The 21,913-nt window shown below is 43.2% G+C and overlaps 3 protein-coding genes across 14 annotated transcripts in view; 2 read left to right on the top strand and 1 right to left on the bottom strand.

The window, feature by feature from the left end:
* The window catches only part of rnf207a (ring finger protein 207a), a 26,071-nt gene extending 25,590 nt beyond the window's left edge, over positions 1-481 (bottom strand). The window contains exon 1 of one of the 2 annotated variants that reach the window (XM_030420722.1): positions 74-481. The gene's annotated coding sequence lies outside the window, so the exon portion shown is untranslated. The remainder of the gene's footprint in view (positions 1-73) is intronic. The other variant, XM_030420720.1, reaches the window with a different exon arrangement.
* Positions 178-3,532, top strand: rpl22 (ribosomal protein L22). 2 transcript variants are annotated; one of them, XM_030420725.1, is made up of 4 exons: positions 178-279; positions 721-831; positions 1,138-1,262; positions 3,353-3,532. In XM_030420725.1, exons 1-4 carry the CDS (start codon positions 268-270, stop codon positions 3,492-3,494), a joined length of 390 nt encoding a protein of 129 aa, XP_030276585.1. In that variant the 5' UTR covers positions 178-267; the 3' UTR covers positions 3,495-3,532. The 2 variants fall into 2 exon arrangements, with proteins under 2 accessions (XP_030276585.1, XP_030276586.1); XM_030420726.1 differs by having other exon boundaries at positions 248-279; positions 724-831.
* Positions 3,533-4,491: 959 nt separating this feature from the next.
* The window catches only part of chd5 (chromodomain helicase DNA binding protein 5), a 48,934-nt gene continuing 31,512 nt past the window's right edge, over positions 4,492-21,913 (top strand). For 3 of the 10 annotated variants that reach the window (XM_030419663.1, XM_030419660.1, XM_030419658.1), the window contains exons 1-2: positions 4,493-5,169; positions 15,618-15,766. In XM_030419663.1, the coding sequence (XP_030275523.1) occupies positions 5,103-5,169; positions 15,618-15,766 (216 nt within the window). In that variant the 5' untranslated portion in view covers positions 4,493-5,102. Of the gene's footprint in view, positions 5,170-5,220; positions 5,350-5,440; positions 5,494-8,697; positions 8,983-15,617; positions 15,767-21,913 lie in introns of those variants that run through there. The other 7 variants (XM_030419656.1, XM_030419657.1, XM_030419664.1 and 4 more) reach the window with 6 other exon arrangements.

Here is a 21,913-nt window from a genome sequence, read left to right on the forward strand (position 1 = left end):
TTTTCAACAGTTGGTACCTTATTTATATTTTGTGTAAGACATATTAACAATATTTATTATTCAAAATACATACCTGGCTCTTCATATTTGGCATGAATGTAGCTGTGGCATTAAGCTAGCTTGGCTCACAATCATATTTACAGCACAAATGTGGAACCTAAACTTTTCTTAATCAATCCCAGATAAATCGATGCGATCGATTGTGCGGCCGGGTGTTTATACTTCCTGCGCAGCCTTTGCTCCTTCCTTTTGCTGAATGTGTCAGCCATGGCCCCGATAGTGAGTAGTAAAATGATCAAATAAACTGCACACAGACGATGTATTTTAGTTCGTCTTTTGCAGTCGCGGACTTGTATGTAATCCGTGCGTCGCAATATGGCTGCCACGGATGTTTTAGCCTGTTTTTTCTCAGCTTTGTTTACTGTTCAGGCTAAAACCACGTTGGGCTAACTGATAACGGCAATGCTAACGAGAGCTAGCACTAGCTTACGGGACGCATCAGAAGCTACTGGTAGTAGGAAATATGAGGGTTTTTACTTAAGTGGTTTAACATGCAGCCTTGGAATGACTACAGCTAATCACTTGTGATATTTCGACACTATCTGTATTATAAGTTGTATAGTTTAGAGACTTGTTTTTGCTGTTTTAAAGTAACATATGCTATGATGGTTGTGTGTGTGTGAGTTTGAGTAACCCTGTGTAACTTTATGTCTGTGCTAGAAGAAGCAGGTGGTCAGGAAGCAGGGTGGGAAGAGGAAGAAGCAGATCCTGAAGTTCACTCTGGACTGCACTCACCCTGTAGAGGATGGCATCATGGATGCTGCCAACTTTGTGAGTGGACAAGTTCAGACATTTTGTGTGCAGCGTCTGTCAGAAACGACCCCCGAGTGTCAAACACTGCTGATCAAATCCCCAATATAATGTTCAGAGTCACTTCAGAATATTGACACAGAATCCAGTGAGGTTTTAATGGAAACTAACCAAGATGTCGACCACAACATGTCACCTGTCAGTGCTCATAGTGAGCTCTTTACCTGTACATATGCTCCACTGTTTGTTATGCAATCTTGAGATCTTTACGTTCTGTTCAGGGTGACACTTGCTGTGTGTGACTTGCTGTGTCCTCTGCACCTACAGGAGCAGTTTCTGCAGGAGCGCATTAAGGTGAACGGTAAAGCCGGCAACCTGGGCGGAGGTGTGGTGTCCATTGAGAGGAGCAAGAGTAAGATTGCAGTCAACTCTGAGGTTCCCTTCTCAAAGAGGTGAGAAACACAGTGCATCTCCTAGCTGTCAGGAAATATCAGGTGATAGAAAGGTGTGTTTTTTTTCTCAGCTATTTTCTTGATCGGCATGCACAACTATGGGAGAAGTCGAGAACTGAGCTTGAAATGTATGATTTAACATCCCTATATTCCAGATTTACCTTCACCACAGATGTGATAAAGATCATAGAACCTGATTAGACGTTGTGGCTTCATGTGGAGTTCAGCTTGGGTTAAGACTGACCAGTAAGGTTGCAGCCACAACCAGTAGTAAAGGTGTGTGTGTGTGTGTGTGCGCACCAGCAGATGAAGTCCCTCACCTGCATTCACACGTGTGACCGTACCTTAAAGGGTTTTCCATTTATACATTTAGCAACTACTTTGAACAATATTGTGTCTGTAGTAATTGAATCAATGAGGTTTTGACTGAAGCTTTGTGGGAGTAAAAATGCTAAGTCAATATTGAGGTAATGAAAGTACTGAGGAGAGCGTTTGTGAATGGATTGATGGACTGACACGAATTATTAATGGCCCGGTGTGGTCAACTGTATGGATCTCCTTTACCAGGGTTTTATTTTTATTTAAAGAGTTTTTAATCAATTTTTATAGACGTAAATAACACCGACTATTTTTGAGCTTCCCTTCGCAGCGGTGTCCAGCCATACAGTTGATTTTGTTTTTATTTGAAGATGTTTTCCGAGATCTTTGCTGCGTAAGATACAGTGGAAGTGGAATTTTGTTTTTGTTGCCCAAGCTTCGAAGGATGTTCATCAAAAACAACTTGATATTGAAGGAATAGTCAAAGGTGGTGAATATACACAGGCCTTTTCTCACATTGACATTTCGACTTGTCATAGTGGGAAAAGCACAGGTGTCGTTAATAAATCGCTGATGGCTCTTTTTTTAATTCAGATGTACCAGTAAGCTATGACCGTGTACAAGTATATCAGCATGCACAAAATCAGGACCGTGGCGCCAAAGCAGCAAAATGAAATTCACAACTTGTATTTTTTTACACTTGTATTTTCCTGCAGTTGCATGTTAAATATGTCTTCTTTGAAAAAGGATTGTTCCAAACACAGTCTGTGGATTATCTGGAGTTTCTGGGGCTTTTTTTTTTTTTTTTTTCTCGAGTTAAGTTGGAAAACAGGACAAAAATAAACGTCATACTTTGTTTAACACACCACAGACAATTATATGCCAGCTTTCCAATGAACAATGAACTGGGTACATTAAAAAAATATATTTGATTATTCAACATTTCCCCAAACTAATTTAAAGTAAACACATGAACATTAACACTGCATGATGTCATAAAAACATATTTCAGTCTGAGCTTGGGACAACATGACCAGCAGAGGGGGACGCCACCACTTTAAATCTTTAACTCAGCACCTGATGTTAAGACTGATAAAGTCACTGGGAGATGTTGCCTTTAGTATGTAATATATGTGTGTGCATAACCTCTGTGTTACATAGATCTGTCATGCCATTCTCAGATTGATTTAAATTAGAGCAGGACAATATATCTATTATATCACTTTCATGTTATGAGCCTGTAAATTGTCTTAGATTTTGAATAATATATTGTGATATGGCAGTGTTGCCTTGTCCTTGTTTTAGATGTTGTATTACAGTACTGTGATGTAACTTTCTGAACTTACCACACTGTTTTATTTGTTCTTATACATGTCTTTATCCAGGTAGTCATTATATCCACATTACTGATGATTATTGAAAACACATTGGGTTAATATTTTGTGAAAGCACAAATATTCATCCCGACCACAGTGTCACAATGTCAATATCAAGTTATTTGGTAAAAAATATTGCAATGGGCTGTTTGCACGTAATGATCCAAAATATTAATTCAAAGCACTTGGCTTCTCTTGAGTTTTGTAGTTATAATGTCTTGTATTCAGCCTATTAGAAGCTTATCAGACTTAACTGTCACAAAGTTTCGTCCAAGGACATCAAAGGAGTTTGGACCTGCAAACTCTCTGCTCCAGGTCCAAAGTCAATACGAATAAGCTATAATAGATACAAGCTAAGCACTGATGTTTTTCCCCGTCATCCTCCATCTCATTCAGGTATCTGAAATATCTTACCAAGAAGTATCTGAAGAAGAACAACCTCAGGGACTGGTTGCGGGTGGTGGCTAACACCAAGGAGAGCTACGAGCTGCGCTACTTCCAGATCAACCAGGACGAAGAGGAGGAGGAGGAAGATTAAATCTGACACCACTTTTTAATAAAAGTTCAAAGAGAGAAGAACGTCTGTGTTGTGTTTTTGGTGTTTAAACCAGAACAATGAATATAGGACAGTGTGCTTTGTTTTGATGTAAACGTGTTTAAATCATAATGTTTTAGATGCATAATTTAAATAATCTAAATGTAGAGTTCATCCAGTGGTGCATTTTAAGGTCCTACTCGTTAAGGTTGATTGATTTTTGAGTTCCGGCTCCTCAAATACTGACGCTTTGGGATAACAGCCGGTCCGACCTACGATCCCAGTGGGTCGGTATTTGACAGGTTAGGAATGAAACAAAACAAAAAAAATCTTAAAAAATAGCACCTTTTAAACCAGCCATTTGAAGGATATTTTAATTTGGGGGTATTTTTATTTTGAATGCCTGCTTTGGTGCTCTGTGTGCAGAAATCAGTGCCAGCAAAGCTAATTACATGAACATAACATTTAAAAAGATAATTGAATAATATTTAAAAGAGAGAAAGAGGGAGGGAGAGAAAAGGGGGGGGGGGGCTACAATAAATAAGCAGCTTCTAATTATTTTTATTAGATCAAATGTGAAGAATTGGGGGGAGAAAAAAAAAAAAAAAAAAGATCCCCTGCGGCATTCATGTGCAGTCGGGACACTTGAGCTCTTGATATGTGTATTTTGATAACACTGAGTGAACTCGTGTTCTCTCTGTTGGGGCCATCCTGTGTTACAGCTGCGGTAACCTTGACAACAGTGAGACCACTGGCAAGTCAGCGTGCAGTCGTCAGGGTGCACACTTGCGTATTTTTTTAAAAAAATGTTGCGCTTGGGGAAGAAAAGTGGAAGTTTGGGAAAATAAGATAAATATTGTGCGTTTCTTACATCAAGCTCTGAACGTTAAAAAAAACCAAACCTAGAGATATTTTTTTCCCCCATCAGAAGGAATATTGTCTTCCCTTCAAGCCCGGCTCCATATTTAGAGTAAAGGTTGTGGGTGAACAGTGGGAGCAGCTGTGCCTGAAAGCAGCAGAAGTTTCGGTCTCCATTCTCCGGACTCGCAGGAGGAAATGTTCAGGCGACGGCGCGCGGGAGAGTATCCGCCTGTTTTAGCGGCACATGGCGTTGCCCGCGCGGTGTGTTGCGTGTGTGTGCGTGAGTGTGTGTGCGTTTCTCCTTTTTTTGTCTCTCTCTCTCTCTCTCCTCACTACTAGTTAAAGTGGTAACTAGGAGAGCATGACTAACTAGTTGTGGGTGAAATTATGGGATGCATCGTCATGGCAACAGACCAGACGTCACAATCTGGGCATGTGTGTTCCATTTTTGTCTTTCTTATTTTTCAGACTGGAAGACCTGGATAGAGATCAGTGGAAATAATAATAATAATAATAATAATAAAAGATAAATGTTTTTATTATATTTTTGGTGTAAACTCCTGGAGAGGAAAAGCCAGAGTCGCTGCTTACAATTTTTTTTTAATTTTTTTTTTTTTTTTTTTTTAATTTCACCACAGCGACGAATACATTTCTTTTTGGGTGAAGAAAGAGACTGGGCTGCGGCGTCTGGAGGGTTAACTTTCAGTATTCTCAGCCTAAAAGGGGTGTTTGGGGGGCTATGAGATAAAGATGCCGGGGTCGCTGAGTAATGAAGACGAGGGACAAGACGACATGGATTTTGAAGACGATATGCCAGGTGAGGGAAAAGGGGGGGAGGCGGGGTGTCCTTCAGATTATTTTTGCGCCGCTACGCCTTGAATGCGGGGAAAAGGGCTTGTCCTGCGTTCCTGAGACCAGAGAGGAGGCGGAGGAGGAGGGGTGGGGTGCAATAAGCAGAGTCATGCTATTATTTTTTGCACGACCTAGTGTCTTAAAGGTGGGAACGGGCTTTTTTTTATTTATTTTTTTGGATGTGCCTCCGGCTCTCCTCACATCCAGCCTGGTGTGTTTTTTTTAGGTGTGGGGGGTGCATGATGAAAACCCTGCTGCATGATTCTCCAGGCTGGTGGTGTGTGTGTATGTATGTGTGTTTTTTTTTTTGTCTTTCACAGGCTTGCATGCGTGTACAAGTGAACGGCTGAAGTGTTACACAAAAAACCCAACTTCGGTGTTTTTAATAAGGTGACAGTGTGGTCGGTGGTGCGTTTGCGTGCGCTGCGATAACCGTGTGCATATGCTTTTAAGTAGAAATGGGCTACAGTGACAACATCCGTGTTGTGTTTTTTCTCGAGGATGATGCTGCTGCTGCTGGTGGTGCTGGTGGTGCTGGTTCCACTTGCGATCAGGAGGCTGCTGCTCCAACTTGAAATGTTTTTGTGTCTCTGCATGGCCGCAGAGGTGTGAAAGCCACGTGTAGGCTACAGTAAACAGTGATTATCAAGTGTGTCCTGGTGCCTTCTGCTTTTTTTGGGAGGGAGGGAGTGAGGGGGGGTCTCTGCTGGTGAGGACCTCTGTCAGGTCACCAACAACCCCCCCTTCAGCTGTGGGTCGTGCACTAACTCAAATTAACAGTAACCCACATTTCCCTGACATGCAGCCTATGCTTCTCATGGAGGCTCCACACAAGCCAAAATCTGTGTAATATTTCTTTCCCTGGCTGTGAAAAAAATGAATCTGTCAGCCAGTCTGGCAGCGAACCAGAGGTACTATAAATTACATTTTCTGCTTCTTAAAACTTGTTAAGGGCTAATCAAGGCACACAGGGGGGTGTAAAGATCCTGCTAATTAATGACCTGCAAATGATGGTCATTTTGTTTTCTCGTGGCGGTCGGGTCTGTCCCTGCACCCTGTGATTTGCTGGACTTAAAAGCTGTGATGGTGAAGCAGATAAGGCACCTGATTAGTTTGGGAAATCCCGAGTAGCGGTGTCACAACGTGCTGGTATCGATGATAACCGAGATATTATAAAAATGTATATTGATTTGATGGTGATGATGCAAACATGACAGTATAGTGTGTTCTTCCTTGTGGTTCCTTTGTTCGTCAGTTTCATCACTATTTATTGAGTGTAATTGCTAACTTTGTGCTCAGGCTGGTACCAGATATTATCGAATATTGTGATATTTGCCGCCCTGTGCAATATTGTTCACAATAACCAATATGGAATAATCTGATTCTTCACCTCAGAGGGACTGCTCAGACTGTGTTTTAATTTTTAATTTGAATTTATTACAGTTTTGTTCCTCATCTGGCTCTTGAATTTAGAGGGAAAGGAACCAGCGACAGTAGCAGAGTAGCTGCATAGAACATTACAGGCTATTCTGATGTGTTTGCAGTTCATTCTTTGCACTATTTAACATTTTGTTATATAAAAGTGTTGTAGGGGAAAAGTAAAGAAGTGAATAGCATCTCAGTTCTCCCCCAGTCCTTGATTTGATCATACTTTACTGCTATTTAACATAAAAAGCAAAGTACTTTTATTATATATTGTAAAAAAAACAAAAACAAACCTGAAGCATTGAAATAATCTCACCCGCCCTTGACATTGATATCATCTATGGCGATATTTATGTGGAACAATAATGTAAAATAACATTTATGATATGGCCCAAGCCGACGCTGTACTCTCGCTCTACACCTCCCCACACTCTTATTTATTTGCCATAAAGCGGACAGTGAAAACACGCAGTAAACGATAAAGCTAAAGGTAGCAAAGGCTGAATTTCTGTTATCGTTACAGCCCTCATCACAACCCTGGTGATAAGTTTCCTTAAAATCATCTTTTGCTAGTGTAAGATAAATTTTTTTCTAGACTGGTGCATTGTGACTCCTGTTGCTCCGGTGTTGATCCGATAGATCAGCGGTGGTATTGGCTGTAGGGTATAGCTGCCATGCTCATAGTCGGAGGGGCCGACCTCGTCGAAATCTACATCTGTCTGAGTCAAGCCAGCTCTGAAAAAAGCACCCGGGATCTGTTTCCTGGTCCTGTGTCAGAGGCTGAGTTGATGAAAGGTCAGAGAGTAGCCAGACATCTGTATGCCGCCGTGTCTGTTTTGGCCAGCGCGGCCAAAAAAAAAGATTCATTTTTCTTTTCTTCTTCTGGCTTTGAGCATCAGATGATTTGACGGTTTGATGTCTGGGGCAGGACTTTAAAGATGCTGATTTGCCCTCGTCTTCCCTCTCACGTCACACTGAGGGGAAGTTTGAAGGTTCCAGCAGAAGATTGAGTGTGAAGGGAAAGTTGAGAGTGTAAAAATCCATTGTGTTGTTGTCTGTAGACATCGGCCTGCTCCTCATTAACTGCTAACGAGTGATGTAAGTGTTTTGGTCCAAATGAAGATACTTTCTGGTTTGAGAGAAGGTAAAAGCTGCAGTGATTAATCGATTAGTTGACAAATATTACATCAATCGGCAGGTATTTTAATAACTGATGGGTTTGAGCGCATTTGTAGGAAAAGAAAGAAAAAATTCTGTGATTCCAGCTTCTTAAAGGGGAATATTTTCTATTTCAACATGCACTGAGACCACTCCAAGTGTGTTTTTTAAGGGGGTAGAGGTTAAATTTACTGATGACCCCAATAATGTACTTCTCCCTTATTTTCACCAAATTTTCTGTGCATTGGTATCAGCCTGTATCTAAGCTAGAGCTGCAGTGATTAATCACCTAGTTGTTGATTAATCGGTTTGAGTGATTTTCTTAAGAAAAGACAGTTAAAATTCTCTGATTCCAGCTTTTTAAATATGAATATTTTCTGTTTCATTTACTCCTCTGTGACAGTAAAATGCATATCTTTGCGTCGTAGACAAAACAAGACACTGTGAGGACGTCGTCTTTGGGCTTTTGGGAAATGCTGATCACCATTTTCTGGCATTTCATAAACCAAACAACTAATCAGTTCATCAGGAAAGTAATCAACAAAGAACGTAATCAGCAGTTGCAGCCCTGAGCTGTCCTCTGAAAAGGTACAAGACATTTAGTGAGAAAACGATCAAAGTTAATGAATCATTTTCACACAACACCGTTGCCATGGTGCGGTTCTTTGTCATCTTTCATGCTTAAGGTCTTGGACCTCAGAAGCTGGTATATTTTTTATTTTTTTTGTCTGTTTTTATTTTTATTTTTTTTATTTCTTCTGTCACAACAAAGAATAGGTTGATTCCAGTATAGTTCACGTCATCGGCACATCATTATGTACCATTTCTAAGAAAATATGATTCCCCATCAAAGACAGGTTTCGTGTTGCCTTTTTTCTTCACAAATACGTGCCGAGCGCTGTGGAATGAGCAGCATTAATGACGACGCCGTGCATATAAACCAACGTTTCATCGTGTATATGCACTGTGTTTTTTCGATAAGCCAGACTTCTGCGAGCAGGCTTGCATTGGAAGGTTTGAACAGCAGGGAGAGAGAAAGGCAGACAGACAGAGGAGTGTGTCGAGCGGCTGAGGCATCATCTATGACTGCCAGCCATCGCCTGAGGGAGAACACGACCACTGATGTGTGTCCCCAATAACCCAGTCGTTGGTTAAACATGTAGGAGAAAGGGTGAGGTGCAATTGATTATGGCAGGTGAGTGAAGATGCTTGAGCCGTAATCCAGTCTGAAAAATCAAAACGTTTTTTTATGTGTCAGTCAAAATTACGCCACGTCTGACTACGATGTAATTGAGTGTTTTCATGTTGTTGTCTGTAAACAAATCAAAGGGACTGCACATTTGTGACTTATGGAGTCCCTTTGATACGACACACTGTGCCGAGAGGTGTTATCGTAGTGAAGGGTACATGTGTTGAAAATCAATTGATCTACCAACATAAAACACCATAATTTATAAGATAATCACGTCTTTGCTGTCTTTTCAAAATGTATCTCATATCACCGACGTTATAATCTTCTTTTATTGTCATGTAAACAACAAATACAAAGGAGCAGTCGCTGGAATTCTTAGATGTCAGGCTGCCTCCATCTGTGCTCTTACAGATATGTGATAATGGCACTCAGTAGAGCGTATACCTCCACCAAGGCCCAACAGTCCCCTTTGATTCAATCAAGCTTGATCCAATAGCAATTAAAATATATATATTGGATCTTTATTTTGATCAAATTGTACTCACTCATAGATAGCAGCCACCCAAATATAGGAGATTTTCATTATTCCTAGAGAAAATGTAATAAATATAGACATATGATGCTCATTTTTATGTTCATAATTGTATTTTGTGTTGCTACAAGATTATATTAACATGCTTCAATGCTAAAAAACACATCAGTTGTCTCATACTAGCCAGTGCTGCAGCATTGTATTCCCCCTCTGTCTAAAAGGCTCCTGTCTCTTTAAAAAAAATACCCAGTCTCCTCTGATTGGTCGGCTCACACATGCCTGAGCCAGCAACGCTAACAACAACAGAGCAGCTGTGCTAAATCAATTCTTACATGCCAAACTAGCCACTAGGCATAAATTTTACAATTGTACGACTCTGTGACGTAGTGTGATGTCACAAAGTCACGGAATTAAAGGCGGGACTACTGACGAGGCGTTTCAGAAGCAGTGTTTTCTGTGGGAGAGAGGAGCTTCTGTTGGTGCAGACTTGACCTTTTTACATTTTAAGATTGTTTTACATGCGTAAGAATCGATATAAAACATTGAGGGAAAGGAAATAACAAAAAGCATGATAGATCTCCTTTAAAGAAAGTGAGAAAAATATCCTAAATCTGTTCCTTTATCTAGAGCAGCACCTGAAGGTAATAGGATCTATTCTGTACCACGACCCATCCTCTGTCTAAATTTCGTGGAAATCCATCTAATGGTCTTTGCGTAACCCTGCTGACAAACCAACCAGCCAGGAACAAAACAGGAACAAAGAAAAATCGTACAAGTAAAACAAAATCTTGTTATAATCAAGACATTAAATAGTGCAGCAGCTAAAATACAGGAATATAATACAATAGAACACTAAAACAATAGAGTCAAATGGTAAAATGTATAACCAGGAGGTGCAGTGATGCAGTAAAATAATAAAAACAGGTTGTCTGCATGTAAACACGTGATCTGTTTGGATATTCTGAGACGTAGCCGTGATAGAGTCAAATCCTTTGTTTCGCCGCTGAAACAGGAAGCAGTTCTCAGACGGTTTACGACCTCCGTCAACGTGCGTCAAAGTGACAGACAAGGTCACAGGAATCAGATTTTTTTTTTTTTTCTTCCCCGGCATCAAGATGCTTCCATCTAATTAAAACGCAACAGTGTAGAAGCGTGTCCTGGGGGGACTTGGGACCCTGAAATGCTATCCTATCACAGCCTTTATTTGTTGTGGCACATAAAGTGTCCTAATTCCCTTTGTCTCACTGCGGGTGCTTACACTGTCACAGATTGTTCCATTGTGTTTTCTGTTTTAATTGTTTTTGTTCTTCCCTAAAATTGAAAGATTATCATGGGCTTTTGTGTGCCTACAAATGTTATCCCCAATTGGAAAGGGGTCTATTTTTGGATCTTTCACTGTGAAAGTTGACACCATTTTTTCCTGCTGCGCGTGCACGAAGCCTGCGCATGAAAGATGCTTTTTTTTTTTCTTTTTTATAAATGTGTGTTTGCAGATGAGCGCTGCAGTGTTCCGGTCGTTTTTTTCATATCTGCTTTATAGACTGCACACATTACAATCTGCTGCATATATCGTCTACAATAGATATGATTTTAATGATGCTATTTGGGCTTCATCCCTCTTCATCACTTTGATGATAACATTTCCTAATAATAGTCCGTGGATGTCTTTGTCTGAAGGCGTTTTGAGGCCTCAGTTATAAGCACTTAATCAATGGGGAGAGGAAACCTATGGCTCTGTTTCTCCTCCTCCGTGGCGAGCGATGCTGGGCAACATTAAGTGGGCATTTCCACACGGGGGCCAACAGAGAACGGGCTAATGTGCTTTCCAGTAAACTCGAGCCTCCTCACTGGGGAGTCGCTCGTGAATCTCCCTTCTAATGGGTCAGTCCGGCGGCCAAGCCCTTGCAGGAAGGTCAGGACTGTGTCTGTGCCATCCGTGCACACTTTACAGAGGGCTCGTTTGCCAAGAGGAGCTTTGGTCCTCTTTTCTGACAGAATCTGTTGCCAGACTTCCCTGTGCCACATGACTGAGCGACCTTCCCCCCCTTCCAACACCTGGCACAACCCGGTCCACTCAGCGAGCAGAAAGATTATCATTCCCCTGATGGGTTTCCCTCCGGGGACTTCACAGGCCATTTACTGTCGGCACTTCTCAGCTAAAACACTGACATCTTTCTTTTGGTCAATATATTCCATTGCAGGCACCAGTCTTCCTATAAAAGAGACACAAGACTGAGAGACTATTTGTGTATTATATACCCAATATTTGTGTCTGATTTTAAATAAGTCTATCGCACCTGTGAGGCTAGACTTAGAGCTCAGCAGTGCTTTGAGCTAAAGGCTAAAATCAGCATGCTAACACACAATGACACGCTCATGTTTAGCATCTGTTCCCCGTCTAGGTTTAGTGTGTTAGCATGAGGGATGGCGGAGTACTCCGTTACATGTATCTGTTCCACTGTATTCGCAGCTGTACTCAGAATGGGTGTGGCTTAAACGGACAGACACTCCCGCACACTGTTCACCTCACTTGCGATTAAGAATGAATTTTAAGAACGACATTTTGGTTTTGGCTTGATAGCGTACGCACGTTTTTGTCCTGATCTTGTCGGACGTTGGTCTTCACGCCTGTCGATCCACAGGTGTGCAAAAGTTTTACTCTGTGGAATGCCTGGATGAAATTGAGATGGATTGATCAGAATTTGCTTTTTTTGAACATTCATTTGAAAACTGTTTACAGAACAGCCTCACAGTTGACCTTCAGATCTTCTGATCAGAGTAATCAAGAGCCTATTGACGCGCTTCCACCAAAATTAGCAGGTTTAGACAGGTTGTTTTAACTCCATTCCCACTTCCAGCAGGCAAGACAAGCCTGTCTGTGATTTTTAGCTGAAGTGTTACTAATTATGGTGCTGAAGAAAAAAGTCAGAGTATCACCAAAGTAATTACAGCTTATCTTACAGGGGGCATGAATGTGTGTACCACATTTTTCAGGACAATCCGTTCAATATTTATTGTGATAATTTCACTCAGAGCTAATGTCAACTTCATGGCGGCCGTAGAGGAAAAGATACACGATCACCAACGTCAATCAGGATTCATCATCTGGGAAGTACGAATGTTTGTCTGACCTCACATGGTTTATTACACAGAACCATCTGTGTTGAATAGCAGCAGCTATGCTAACCTCACGAGGAACCGCTATTGTTGTATTCAAATGAACAGTCCCTTCATCTTCTGGTCGTCACAACTAAACCCCGGCCGTAGCTGCCAGTAGTTCCTCATAGGGCGCTCAAGGTTATGTTGTCCCAATCCATCCGATAGATGTTGACATATTTCACAGGATAAGTGAAAAATGTGACCAGCCGGTGATGCGGGACAGTCGAGAGAGTCATCAAAACCTGTACATGTCCTCTGGGGACCATGACAGCCTCATGGCAGTCCATCCGGCAGCTGCCCATCCTCATTCACTAGCATGACTCATGCGTATTATCAAGCCTACATCAGTAACACCACACCGCCACTGCCAGGATTCTGTGATTTATTGTACAGAAAGCAGATCAACGGGGACACACAGTCCGGCATCCTCTGCTGTATCTCATCAGTGATGTGTGGTCAGCCTGTCAGTCACAGTTCACTCGGAGAAAAGAAAAAGGGTAACCGAGTGACGGACCGCACGCCTTTCTGTGTAATCCAAGACGGTTTCAATCTGCGTCTGAGCCGTGTCATCATCTGCGAGTCTAAGAGAGAGAGATGCAAGGCTTTTGCTGTGTTGCCATCGCGATGACTTGCCTGGCAGGCGGCTAACGTACATCTGAGACACAAACCAGCTCCCCTGTTTGAGATCCTGGAGACACAAACTCAAGGCTTTATTTAGAAAGAGAAGAATAAAGCAGAGGGAGAACGTGAGTCTGTGTGTTTGCGTGAGGCGGAGAGGAAGAATGAGAAGACAAAGCAGAAAACAAAGAACACTCAGATAGATAGATAGATAGATAGATAGATAGATAGATAGATAGATAGATAGATAGATAGATAGATAGGCATTAGATTTTAATATAATCACAAACAGAGAAAATTGCCGTCAGCCTCTCTGTAAAAATATCGGGCACATAAATCACAAGTTACCCCCGATTAGCGCTTAAAAAAAGGGGGTGACACATTTCATTTGGTGGTCAAAGGAAACACAAAGAGCCTGACACTGACACTGATTAAATCTTTTTCAAAAAATCACTGGTGTGTATGTGCTGTGTGTGTGTGTGTGTGTGTGTGTGTGCCTGGGTTACCTCCTGCTAGCTTTGCTAAATAGAGGATAAGTGGTTGGTGAGGTTTGTGCGTCTACTACACAGGAATCCCTCCTCCCCAATCTCTCACTCCAGCTACCCAGGGGAGTGGTAGACTGCAGGGCTAGTGTCGGCTGATTGACTCTGATACATGTGCTGCATATTTCATGCCCTCCAGTCTGTCTGCATGAGAGCGAGGGGGGGGGGGGACACGCCGATAGATAGACTGTAAGAGACGGAGAGACGGCCGCAGACGCCGAGGGAGGGAACAGAACGAGATCAGATCGACCTTTTACAGGAGGGGTTGCGTCCCGTGTGTGTGTCGTCGTCCCCCCCTCCGTGTGTCTCTTTATTGTGATGTATTGTGTGGGACTGCCTCTCTTCCTTTACTTACTCCTCTGTGACCCACTGTGGCATCAGCGGAGTCTGCTGCGCTCAGCAGTCAGCACGTTTGTACACAGCAGCTCTGAGACAGTACAGCTGACAACCAGCAGCAGGTCGCTTTGGTCCCAGCACGCATTAAAGGCAGGAAGATATGCTCAGTATACCTCAGTGGTCCTCCGGGGAGTTCCCATTTGCCGGCAGGGCAGGCACTCCATCTATTTGCGCTTTGACGGGTAGAGTTGATCCACACTCAATGATGTGTGATTATGAGCTTTATTTTTGCCAAGTGCTCCTGTTGGTCTGGCACTGAATCATCGTTTTTATTTTCTCAAAACAGGCAGACGGACTTTTCAGCTTGCTGTCTTTTCTCATCTTAACAAGAGCTGCAACTGACGATTATGTTCACTGTCGGTTAATTGGTTGATTATTCTTCTCAATTAATCAGTTGTTTCAATAGTCAATAGTTGTTAGGCACATAACATGTCAGAAAATGGTGAAGCATGTCAATCAGTGTTTCCTAAAGACAGTGATGGAATGTAATCAAGTACATTTACTCATGTACAGTGCTGGTACTTTTCCCATTGTCTGCTGCTTTATACTTCCTCTCCACCACATTTGATGTCAAATATTGTAATCTTTACTCCACTACATTTACTTCATAATCTTAGTTACTGGTTACTTTGCAGGTAACACGCTGTATCAGAGCAAAAGTAGATTGTTGATTAGTGATTTTTTTTTTATTAATCTTTTTTTATTGATGATTGGACAAAGTAAACATGACAAAACTGATTCCAATAATCAGAAAAATGCTGAAAAATCATTTTTCATTCATTAATCATGAAGGTTATACATATATGTAAATATATGTATAATTTACTTTTACTTTTGATATTTTTTAAACATTTATTGCCAGGAATTGCTAAATTGCACGTCAGTCACAGTGTATTTGCCAATTAGCGCTGCAACTAATTATTATTTTCAGTTAATTATCAACTAATCTGAAGAGTATTTTCACGATCAATCAATTTAATGTTTCTTCAATGAAATGTTGAACAAATGTACACATAGCACAGTATGATAGGCCTGCAAGTAGCAATGATATACATTATCATTAACTCTACTGTTGATTTTCAGGATCGATTGATTGTTGAGTCTATAAAATAAGAAAAATAATTTCTTTTTTCAAAAATCCCCAAACTCTTCGTCTATTATCAGAAATAATGAAAACACAGACAACTCTGGAACCAGCAAATATTTGACATGTTTGCTTGAGATGGTGACTAAAGTGATTCATTGATAATCAAAATAGCTGTTTTTTATTGGACTAATTGACTCAGCGTTGCAGCTCTGTTGTCCATTGAACTGGAGCCGACACACTGATAAAAGTACAGTGCACAACTTTATGTTTCTGATCTGATGATGTTTCTGTTTTCTGCGTCTAGACGAGGACGATGAAGGTGAGCGCAACGCCGTTCCCCTCGCGCCCCTCGACAGCTTCTTCTCCGACGACTCCCTCAAACAACAAAAGAAGAAGAAGCCCAAAAAGATGAAAGAGGGGAAAATGCCCAAAGTTAAGAAGAGGAAAAAGGAGGTAAGCTGCATTTCACACTGAACGCCATCTGTCATGACCTCGGACACAACAGCTTGGCGGGCGTTTTGGCTCGAGCTGTGCCCCTGCATTCTCTGTTTTTTCGCAAACCATCGCTCTTTTGATGTCTCTGCGATTGGATCAAAGGTGTGTTTTGGCTGCCGGACGGCCCCTGTGATCTAAATGAGAGGCAGTGGACTGTCTCAGGCTTAGGGAGGTTTGGCAGCAGCGTCTCCGTCACTGCCAGTGTAAGCTGCGGGCAAGAAGGGCCAGTTTAGAGTGTAGATTTGTGCCTGTGGCGCCGGTGCTGATGGCCGAGACTGCAGGTCAGAAGTACAGTGATTGTGCCAGGCAGGCGGTGGGAGTCAGAGATGTGACGGAGCGACTCTGACAGTCGAGTTTCTCGAGCTTTTAGTCACCAACATTTAGACAACAGGTTTGAGCTGCTCTCAGCACTCGCTTCATTTAACCAGATCACTTACGCTGAGATCAGTCAGTACGTTTACATGCACAGCTTAGTCAGATTACAGCCATAGTTCGACTATGCTACTCAATCAGACAACTTCAATTATCCGAGTATACATGCCAGTGAGATAATCGGATTATTTGGGCGAAGCATATCATACCCCGGTACGATAGGTGGCGCTGTGCCCATTTCAACTAGTGTTAACGGGGCCACCTCCGGCTGACCTCTTTACGTCACCAGCTGCCTCGGCATTCAAGAAAGATGGCGTACGAAGAGCGAGACGAAGCTACATCTTTGTACACTTCGTATATGGTGTACATGATAATTACACAAACTAGGGGCACAATGGCGCTCTTTCTTGCGGTGGTTTAGGAGGAAAGACGCCGCCGCCACCGCCGCCGTCCGTCTACTTCCGGCTCACGGCCCCGGGGAAAAAATCTTGCGCCTGCGCAGGATGCAAAATCCAATCCGATCTGATGGAACGTATACATGCAGGAGTAATGTGACTATCAATCGAATAATCTGGGTGCTTTAATTCGACTATGAGAAATCCGATCCGGTCCGATTTTAGTCGGACTAAGGTGTATACATGCATCTTAAAGATCCGATCATAGTCAGACTAACCCAGTAATTCGGTTTTCTTGAGTGTCATGTAAACGCACTGACTGATAACTCAAATTAGCGACATTATCAACAGTGGACACTGAATAAAAGTGATTATTATGGATACATAGTCCCGCTTTAAAGCTACAAGTCTGACCTGTCATATCATCAGACTGTGGCGAACGTGTTAGCAAATGATTTTCACTTTGCAAGCAAACTCCTGCACACTGTCTGACGTGCACAAATACTTTATTGATATGTTTCTGTGCTCCATCGTAATCAGGCAGATGGTTTGGTACAACGAGAAGCCATCTTGAATAAGGAGTGGCTGCACATTCCCTACATCTGTTGCACACTTGCAGCCACTCCCTATTTAACATGACGCCTGATGAAGGTCAGGTACTGTGAACGTCACAACTATATCTGTTTTTGCAAGTTAGACAGTGTGCAGGAGTTTGCTTGCAACTTTTGGGTCCACTTGTCTGTCTCCCGTGCATCTGGTGCATGAAATACATGTGCAAGTTCTGTTTTAAATTCAGAAGACGGAAAGCTTCATTAGTAGTTTGAGTCAGAGTTGTGTGTTTTTTGGCCACCTAGCAAAACCAATGCTCACTTTGCTGTGGTCTTTTGGACTGCCCACGGTTCCAAAGGTCATTTGTTTTGAAACCGCACCGCTCGGAACACGTCCCATTAAACTAAGAGCCCATTATGTCGGGTGACCTTCATCGTCATGGTAACAGTAATAAACATGTGGCTGCAGGGTTCAACGTTAAAGGGATAGTTCGGGTGTTTTGAGGTGGGGCTGTATGAGGTCCTTCTCTCTAGTCTGTGTCTTACCTGCAGTAGGTGACCGTCAGCTCTCCACTGTCATGAAAATATTTCTCTGTTTTAAACATTTTTGTCCCTTTCATGTTGCCGTCAAGCTGTCTTTTCCTTTGGCACTACATTCCCTCGACCGCACAACGTTTGTATTCCTGCACACAAGCATGTCAATTCCAAAACAAGGACATGGCGTGTCATAGAGGACAGCTGACATCCTCGCGTATTGAACATTTTAACTCCTGTTCTCAGGATACTTGGAACTGTTCCGTTGCACTTCACTTCATCAGCATCTTTCCTCGCCCCCCATTTCCTCACGAGAACTGCGCACTGTGCAACTCTACAGGAGGAACCAAAATGGCTTCCTTTACTAATTTACCAGCTCAACGTTGCATTTTTACTTGCCCCAGGCAGTCGGGCAATCCCTGTTCTTGAGCCCTGGGTTAAGGTTGTGAAACGGTTGCAGTTTGGTTAGGTTAAGACACCAAAGCTGCCGGTTAGCTTCAGCAAAGATCATGGTTTGGGTTATATCAGTGAAGTTTGGGGCGTTTCCTGTTTGTTTTCAGGATAACAGGCTGACACGTGTTCTTTTGGTCCAGTGAAACTATAGAGAGCCGAAGTCACGCCCCTTCTAGTCGACGCTATTGGACCTTATTTCTGAAAAACTTTGCTCTACAGTATTAACTACCATACAAAGCTTTTCTGAAATAAGGTCCCATGGAGCAAAGTGTTTACAACTTTGTCTCCGTACCGTTTGGTGATGTTGAAGTAGCGTACAGCGGGCTGAACACAGCAACATCTCTAATGCGAGCAGGATTTGTAGACCGGCGTTACACCAAATTATGTGACAAATTTCCCCCAACCATCCCTCCAACTCATCTGAACTGAAGCGCCAACCCCGGGGCGGATCTGACTTTGTCACAAGACATCCCGTCAAGACAAAACTTCCTAATCAGGTCACAGAATTTGAGGAGTTGCAGAACTCGGTGTAACACCAGAAAAACCACCAGACAGTAAGCTGGGTGACGACTGTAAGTGGTGTTTACTGTTATGAACAACACCTTTTACCTTACACATGCCAATTTGACCCACTGTTTCCAGCTCTGAGGGTAATTTGCCGAACAAAGACGAAGGGAGGTCTCGTCCACCTCGACGTTTCCCTGACAATCAAAACCGTAAGAATATTTTTATCCAGTGATTACAGGAATTCACTGTATTCCCAGTGCGTTCCCGCCCGGGTTTGGCGATGGCTTTAACAGTGTCAGTGACATAGCCAGGATGTTTCCCTCTGCTGGCTGGAGATGCCAGCAGTGCTGTGAGGAGCTTGGCTGGCCAGGCTGCCACCCGGCCCTTTGGCTGCTTGTGGTAAACACTGAGCTCTGGGTCTCACTGAGCTAATGAGGGGGGGACTCCCTCTGACACACACACACACACACACACACACACACACACACACACACACACACACACACACTGCTCTGTATTCTCCTCTTTCTTCCCTCTCCTCTCGTCTCTCACACGCATCACCTCACTTTGCCTTGATTGTGATGCCACTGCTTTTGTTGCCGCCTTTGCATCACAGGAGCTGCAAATCTTTCTTTCTTTTTTTCTTTCTTTCTTTCTTTCTCTCTCTCTCTCTTCCTCTCTTTCTTTCCGTCTTCCCACCCAGCCTACTATTTATTTCTCCCTTGCCCTCCCACTGAGGAGTCGCCGCTGCTGTAATTCACTTCCAATCACTCCCCAAAGGCTGGTGTCAGACAGGGGCCAGAAGTCAATTGGGGTCAGAGACTGTCAGTGGCACATCCCGGGCTCAGGTCAGAGCCACTGGCGGGACAAATGGTCGCTCGAGAGAGACATACTTCCTTTCTCCCTCTCGTCTGCAGTGGAACAAATGAAGTATGTACACATGAAGAGAGGTTTTGTGTCCCTTTTACTGTAGAAAATCTGCTAAATCAATGGAATCTGAGTTTATAGACGGCAGTTAATTTTATTGGGAAAAGAAAAAAGGCTGCAGCTCGGCCACAATAAAAACCTCTGAGAAGCTGCGAGCGAGCTCTTACATCTCGCTGAAATACAGTCGGTTTCGAGATGAGCCTCCGTCTTGTTTTTATAAGTTCAGTATCCTCTCAGGGACTGTGAGTCAACAGAGAGCTGTTGCTGATTTCTCAGAAAGAAAAGGGCTGTTGTTTGGGAGCCGTAAAGTGTTTTTACAGCGGTATTTTTTATTGTAGAACTGGATTTTTATTGAATATCCGCGTCTCCGCCGCTCGTTTGATATTTTCCGTGGCATCCTCTGCGATCTCCCCGAGGCTCAGCCATTATGGGGAGGCATCTAATTTGATTACGTTATCAGCGCTTATCAGATTTTCTTCCCTCTGAAAGTAGAGACTCCCTCTTTAGCTGCTGCCAGTGTCCTCTTAGGTCCTGTGGTGTGTGTGTAACACTGAACTCTGGGCCACGGAGAGGTTGTTGCACAATTCCACCTTGTCTTTGCAGTTGCTCCGAACAGTGGTTCTGCTTCTTTGCTTTTTTTCCCTCCTCCATCTCCACCCCCACTCCCATCCCCCATCCACAATCTACAATTTACTCTCTCTCTCTCTCTCTCTCTCTCTCTCTTTCTCTCTCTCTCCCTCTCTCTCCTTCTTCTTATGCATAAATGAGATTTGTCTAGACGGGTGCTGGAGCACCAGCTCTGCAACCACAGGCCTCTGCATAACAAGCTCGTTATGCAAACGTGTCTGATTGGATGGCGGCGTTCCATTGGCTGCCACTGTGATAGAGTGTGTGTGTGTGTGTGTGCGTTGGGTGAGGGTGGTGGTGGTGGTGGTGGTGGTGGGGCGAGTGAGTGGCAGGATAGAAAGAAAGAGTGAGAGAGAAAAAGAAAGGGGGGAGCTGTTAAGAGAGAGAGAGAGAGAGAGGGAGAGTGAGAGAAAAATAATGAGGGAGGGGGGGCTGCGAGATGTGAAAGAGAGAAAGTGAGAGAAAGAGGAAGGCGTGCGGGGGGGGGGGTGAGCTATGAGGAAGAGAGCGAGAGGGAGAGAGGGAAAGAGCTAGAGCCAGACACTGCTCAAATGTGGTCGCCATGGCAACACAGCCAGGCTGCTGGTAGGGTTGGCGGGCTCTGCGGCAACGTGAGCCTTTCCACTGCGCTACAGAGCAAAACGCCTGTAAGTCTCTCCATGGAGCCACACAGGCCTGCTGAGCAACAGGCAGCGAGCAGAGCACAAAGCTGTTGTGCACTCGTTCACTCCGTAACACACACACACACACACACACACACCTTCGTACCGAGGATATACGTACAAACAAGCGTGACGGCACACGAACACAAAAAAAAGACAAACACATCCAGTCACGTGCACAGACATGGACGACAAAAAACGATTCTTTAGATCAGAGGAAGAGAAATATACGTGCTGCACACACACACACACACACATACACACACCCAAGTAATTAGGTAAGAGGTGCATACAGAGAGAAGCAGCAGATACTCTCCTCTCTCCTCTTACGAACACACACACACACGCACACATTCACTTTCACAAGCGCACCAGTGAGTTTGCTCATATGCAACACTCCTGATCACACAAACAACACCTGTTAACTGTTAAATCCATACAGCCCTCCAGATGTCTCATATTAAACAGGCAGGATCTCGGCTCTGGGTTTTTCGATTGGCTCTTCGGTTTTCCTTGTTCTCGTTCCTTGTTGTCGAAGCATCTGGAAAAAGGTGAACGTGCTCCTGACGTCGACTCCTCTCCGTAATGTCGTCGTTTGTGAATTTCATCACGGACGGAGAGAATCACAATTATTAGCACAGCAGTGACACTTTGGAATGATGTAATTTAATTTATGTAAATACCATCAAAAAGGAGCTTTTATCCAGAGTGCTTCGTCGTACACTGACAGCTCATTTTTGCAAGCGTGGGTGGCCTCTGTGGGAGCTCTAATCCCTCACCCCGGCTAAATTAATGCTGTGCTTGTTTGCCCCATCGCCGAGTTTCATATTTTAATTACGCTCCCTTTCCTATCACTAGATTTGAAATTCCATCTCGACCGGAGATTGATTTCCTTTGTCGTGCCAGTGGTGAAAATTCAGACCTTGAATTCAGCTGTGACTCAGGAATCTGGCGTTTGATGCCAGTTTCAGTCAGTCACGTCTTGAGGCTGAGAGCTGAAGCAAGATTCAAAGTCAGATTGAACCTGTTTACATTGATAAAAATAGCTGCGTGTGTGGCAGGAGGCTGTTTCAGAGAAAC

The sequence above is a fragment of the Sparus aurata genome, chromosome 6 (assembly GCF_900880675.1).
Source record: "Sparus aurata chromosome 6, fSpaAur1.1, whole genome shotgun sequence".
In the NCBI taxonomy this organism is placed as follows: Eukaryota; Metazoa; Chordata; class Actinopteri; order Spariformes; family Sparidae; genus Sparus; species Sparus aurata.